The sequence below is a fragment of the Zootoca vivipara genome, chromosome 13 (genome assembly GCF_965207765.1).
Source record: "Zootoca vivipara chromosome 13, rZooViv2.hap1.1, whole genome shotgun sequence".
In the NCBI taxonomy this organism is placed as follows: Eukaryota; Metazoa; Chordata; class Lepidosauria; order Squamata; family Lacertidae; genus Zootoca; species Zootoca vivipara.
The window spans coordinates 53,837,697-53,843,363 of record NC_142596.1 but is presented as its reverse complement, the minus strand read 5'-3'; the positions used below and the strand labels follow the sequence as shown (position 1 = coordinate 53,843,363).

The 5,667-nt window shown below is 50.4% G+C and overlaps 1 protein-coding gene across 1 annotated transcript; it reads right to left on the bottom strand.

Moving 5' to 3' along the window:
• Positions 1-408: 408 nt before the first annotated feature.
• LOC148683731 (uncharacterized) lies at positions 409-4,656 on the bottom strand. The gene is made up of 5 exons (XM_088657272.1): positions 4,590-4,656; positions 4,332-4,517; positions 4,099-4,227; positions 2,960-3,199; positions 409-771 (listed from the first exon to the last, which is right to left on the bottom strand). The coding sequence occupies exons 1-5, from the start codon at positions 4,654-4,656 to the stop codon at positions 578-580; spliced, it is 816 nt and encodes a 271-aa protein (XP_088513398.1). The 3' UTR covers positions 409-577.
• Positions 4,657-5,667: the final 1,011 nt, after the last annotated feature.

The window sequence follows — 5,667 nt, the reverse complement described above, 5'->3', positions numbered from 1 at the left end:
TGCGCCACTGGACCCGGGCCTAGAGACGGCCCTGCATGTGTTTATGTACACTAAGAAATCTTTAATAAATATATATATTAATTTTTTTAAAAAGGATGGGCTGCCCCTGCTGCTCCAAGTCTGAGCCAAAAAGGCCACACAGACCATCATCAGAGAGGTTAAATAAGGCATGGAAATACAATGAACAATCATAGAATGGTGGAGTTGGAAGGAAGCCAAAGGCCATCTAGTCCAACCCCCTGCAAGCCAGGAATCTCAACTCAAGCATCCATGGCCATATCTATGAATAAGTACACACAAAATATTCTGATGTTTCCTTTATTGCATGCTTATTTGAAAATTCAATTTAAAACATCCTTGAATAGTGCCTAAGAAAACATTCAAACATTAAATAAAGGCCGTCCCGCATCCAGTCATTAATCCTCGGTCTACAATGTTGTCTGAAAAGATTAGTTACTTGTAACGGGTGCAAAGAACACAATAAACAGCAGATCCGTCGCCCAACATCTTCGGAGGAGGGAGAGGATTTGGATATTCTGAATTTGGATGTTTGGGGGCACCTGCGAGGTGCTCATTCTTATTCTTCTTCCTCCTCCTCCTCCTCCTCCTCCTCCTTCTGCTCTTGCTCTCCCACCTCCAGCTCCCTGGGGGGCACCTGGATGCCCAGTATGGCCTCCACCCGCCAAAGTCTGCTCCGCACTTTCTGCAGCTGCGCCCTCAGCTCCCGGAGGGACCTCAGGCACTCCTGGCATGTCCGAATGTCCCTTTTCCCTGCAAGGGAAGAGAGAAGAAGGTGATGGGCGGGGGGATGAGGGCCCCTCCTTGTCCTGGGTGCTCCTGGCCCCTTCCCAGGTGGGGCGGCCCATTGCTCTGCTTTTGCAATTGCTGTGGATCGCTGTGGTTTCAATGGGTTTTAGGGAATCTGTGGGCATTGAACTTTGAATCATGGAATGCCTGGGACGAGATGGATTTCTGTGGGGTGCACCTCTGGCTGAAGAGGATGGCATGCTTAAGGGAGGAAAGCAGACAGTTTGGGGACTGGGGTTGGAAAAGACACAGAGACCGGACTTGCTCTCTGTGCGAATCCAAAATGGATAGCTTTGGTGCTGCACCTGGAACCCTAAAGGGAGGAAGGGGAATCTGTTGGAGTGTTAATGCTGGGAGCTGCTCTGTCTTCTTCTCAGCCTGAATGTACATGAAAATAAACCTTGGACCACAGGACATGCCGCCAATTTCCAGTAGAACTTCATCCCAAGGAAGCCAGGCCCAAGAAATGCCCAGCTCAGAGACTGGGGTATTGGCAATGATGGGATAGTTAGAAAGTTGAGCTATGATATACTGTACTTTTCCGTGTATAACACCCCACCCTCTTGCATAAGACGCCCCCTATTTCGGGGGGCCTCCAAATTAAGAAAATGGCCCACAGTTTTTTGAGAGGATGGCCAAAAGTTGTTGAACTTTTTGGGGGGAGGACTGGAGTTGTTGAGCTTCTTTTGGGGAGGATGACCCAAAGTTGTTGAGCTTTTTGAGAGGAAGTGCCACTCGCTAACAATCCCTCGTGTCTGCAAAACGTGTCTGTAAGATCACCAACAGCAGAAGGAAATCCCAAGCCCAATTGCAGCAGCAGCAGCAGCAAATCAACAACAGCCTTTGCCGCAGCCACCAATCACACCCCAACTCGCCAATGACAATCATCCTTCAGCGCCACCCACTGCCCATGTATAAAACGCCCCCAGTTTTTCGGCATTAAAAAGGTAAAGGTAAAGGGACCCCTGACCATTAGGTCCAGTCGTGACCGACTCTGGGGTTGCGCGCTCATCTCGCATTATTGGCCGAGGGAGCCGGCGTACAGCTTCCAGGTCATGTGGCTAGCATTACAAAGCCACTTCTGGCAAACCAGAGCAGCACATGGAAACGTTGTTTACCTTCCCGCTGTAGCGGTTCCTATTTATCTACTTGCATTTTTTGACGTGCTTTCGAACTGCTAGGTTGGCAGGAGCTGGGACCAAGCAACGGGAGCTCACCCCGTCACAGGGATTAGAACCGCCGACCTTCTGATCAGCAAGCCCTAGGCTCAGTGGTTTAACCACAGCGCCACCTGGGTCCCCTTTTCGGCATTATTTTAGAGTAAAAAAAACCTCGTCGTATACACGGAAAAGTATGGTAGCTATTAATGATAAATTAACATGTGCCATTAAGGTAAGATGGAGAATATGCAGGAGAAATGATTTTTAAGAGATATGCAGGGTGTTTGTAGAATTTGTACTGTTAAAACGGGAAGGGGTCAAACCATCGCAAGAGGTGCTGAAATTGTGGGAGGTTGGATAGTTACAATGGAATGGTCTTGGCGGGGCGGGGCACATTTTTATTCTTATTTATGTATGATTATTACTTTGTCAAAGTAAAGAAAAAAGAAAAATGTGCTATAGGGACTATGAGTTAGTGAGATAGCTTACCGAGGAAGGTGTCTGTGATCTGAAAGACCATCTCCATTGCTAGGACCTCATTGGGAGCGAAGTTCCGCAGGGGTGAAGCGGTCTTCCATGGTAGTTCCACTAGCCCTCAGAAGTATGGGGGAGTGTGGCCCAGAGGGCAAGAGAGAGTGGGGAGACAGGACCTTCTCTGTGGCGGCCCCCACATTGTGGAACTCCCTCCCTCCCTATGGAGATGCACCTGGCACCTTCATTGTGGGAGGTTTAATCTCTTTCACCTTAGCCTTTGCCATTTCTGTGGGACTCCTTTGGCTGAAATGTATGCTGTTCTCCACTGGGAACAGTTTTATCTGCCCAGCAAGGGTTGGACTGGATGAGCTCTGGGTTCCTTTCCGATTCTATGATTCTACACCTCTTTTTTATAACTGTATATTATAGGACTGTCACCGACCCTGGGGATAAGGCATCTTGTAAACGGAATCAAAGGGAAGAGCCACGGGAGGGAGAAGGTTCTGTCTGGTACTTACGCTCCTGCAGCTGGTGGGCCTCAATTTCGAGCAAAGTCTCCAACCCTTCTTGCAGGACCCTGATATCTGGCTGGAGGAGGGGCGGGGAGGGGGGAGGCGGGGAAAGCGGGTTGGCCGGGAGGGAGAAGCTGGAGGTGGTGGGGGTGATGGAGACCACCTCCCCAGAGCTGGAGGCGGAAGTTGACTCCAAAGTGGGCTTCAAAGAAGACAGGCTTGTGCCTGGGGAGCTTTGGCAGACACCTGCAAGAAACGAGAGGTTGGGGCAGTAGAAAGCATAAATTTGGCAGGCATGGAAGGCCAGCAGCCCCCACCATCCACCCGCTTGGCCCCTCCCTCCCGTTTATCATTTTAAGCTGTTTTCACACCACCAGAGGAACTTGGAGGCCAGCAAGACAGAAAGGAATGGGGCATTTCATCAGAGTCTAGCCAAGGATGTGTTAAGTATTGTTAAATTGTACATTGAAATGGAAAATTGCTCTGTGTGTCTATTGCTAAAGGTTTAACATTGGGAAATTCCATTGAGGTCAACTAGAGCTCTCAGAATGCCTAACAGGTTAATGGTTAGCTGCTGATGTATCTCTGCTGCTCTGACATGAGGTGTTTAACACAGATCACCTGAGAAAGGTATTCAGTTACAAATCTCCATTTCGGGTCTGTAAGTTAGGCTTTGTTTTCAGGCCACCAGAGAAAAGGGGTGTGCTTCGTCTCTCTTCAGGAACACAGCCTCCTGCTAAGGTAGTCCGTGTTTTGGAAACACAGAGCGTTGTTTTCAGTTCCAGGTGAAGTAATTTACTATTTCTAAGATGTTGTTCCTATGCTATGTTCCAAGCACATGATATTATGAAACTATCTGGATGTAACATTATTTGTTTTTTTTGTCTGTTTTACTAACAAGTTCTGTTAGTAAAGCTTTGGAACCATATTTTTGGACTGGACAGTTTTTATTTCAATAAGAGTGTGTTTTAGTTCATCCTATATATTTGAGTGTCAAAATGTGTGATTTGCAAAATAAGTGATTTGCAAAACAAAACAAAACAAACCCCCAAAAATGAAGCTACAATGTTAACATTATAAATCAAGAGGGTTAAAATCCATTTGGCAGATGATTGAAACCCGCAGCAGCTTCCGAAGAGGCTCACCGGGGCTGCTGGCTTGACGCTGCAGGCGGACCTCCGTGCGGATGAGCCTCCTCCGGGTGCGGCAGATCTGGAGGCTGGCAGCCCGCAGGGAGCGTGGGAACTGATGGCAAGCGCTGCGGATCTTCACTTCTGGAATTGGGGAGGGGGAAGGAGAGGAAAGGGATCAGGCCCCTGGCAAGCGGGTTCCCCGGTTGGGAGCTGAAGACCAGGAGGTACCCCTGTCCAAGACTTACCTGCCTGAAGGTACTGGCCCTGCATCTCCTTGAGGACCTGCAGATGCTTCTGCAGAAGCAACAGGGGGTCCCTGGTGGGGTCCAGGAGGGTCTCCGCAGGGGGGCTGGCCAGGAGCGGCTTGACTTCCTGCTGTTGTGGCTCTGGGTGCGGGGCAGGAGTCGTCGCAGGAGCAGCAGGGAGGGTTTCTGCAGGAGGCAAGAAAGGGGACTCGCAAGAAAGAGCAGGAGACAGCTAGCCCAGTGGGCTAAGGCCCTGACCTGCCTCCTCTGCAGCAGGGGGCAGGCTGGTGAGGGGCAGGCGGCATGTTTCCTTGGCAACCCCCATGGGGCAAATGTGGGCTGGGGCAGGGTCCCCAAGCAGAGCCCAGCATGTTGTTGGTGGGGTGGGGTATGAATTTGGGGGGGGTGATCTGGGTTGCTGTACTGGACACCCCCAGATCCCCACTCACCCCCTTCCTGTGGCTCCTCTTTCGTCTTAGGCAGCCTGGAAAGAGAGAGAAGCAAGGACTGCTCTTTGCAGCAGGAGGGCACCGGGAATGCCCCCCAGGATGCCAAGGGGAACAAGGCACCCCCTTGGGACATGCACAGCACCCCCCCCCAATGACCCCAGAGGTGGCCCTGGCTAGCTGGGGGTGCCTGCCAGCCTGCCCGCCCTTGACCTTCCAAGCGTGGGCAAGAGGAGCAGCTTCTCTTGCTGGACCCTCCAGAATCGGAAGCTGATACTTTCTTATCAAAGGCACATTCAAGGGTGTGAAAGAGCCACTCACTTTGTATCATTTTCAGATCTGCTCCTGTGGGAGGAGAAAGAGGAGGAAAAGGTTGAGGCAAATTTCTTGGAAGTAACTCTGGGGAATTTAATGCAGACAAATGCAGCTGTGCATTGGAATCGGGGCCGGATTGAGGTTTCCCCAGCCACTCTGGGCAGCTTCCAACAAAAGATTTAAAATACATTAAAACATCAGTCATTAAAAAGTTCCCTGAGCCTTCAGATGTCTTCTAAACGTCAGATAGTTTAGTTGTTTATTTCTTTGACATCTGGTGGGAGGGCATTCCACAGGGCAGGCGCCACTACCGAGAAGGCCCTCTCTGCCTGGTCATTGATGGACCTAATACAGTGATGGCGAACCTACGACATGCGTGTCAGATGTGACACGCAGAGCCCTCACTGCTGGCATGCGCCCCATCGGCCCATTCATGCTGTTGTTGTTCCCTCCCCCATTTGTTCTCCCGCTCCTCCTCATGCTACAGCTTGTCTCCGCTGTTAAAACCCGGATCCCTTTTTGTTGTTGCTGCTGCTGGTAGCCAGAGATTGGTTTTTAACCCTTTCTGTGCTGTT

Bases quoted from the DNA above. Each gene is read 5' to 3' on its own strand.
- LOC148683731 (XM_088657272.1), bottom strand. From the start codon at position 4,656: ATGGGGGTTGCCAAGGAAACATGCCGCCTGCCCCTCACCAGCCTGCCC. The intron at 3,200-4,098 runs GTGAGCCTCTTC...CGTTTCTTGCAG, and splicing joins GCGTCAAGCCAGCAGCCCCG to GTGTCTGCCAAAGCTCCCCA. The intron at 772-2,959 runs GTAAGTACCAGA...CTTCCCTTGCAG, and splicing joins GGCCCACCAGCTGCAGGAGC to GGAAAAGGGACATTCGGACA.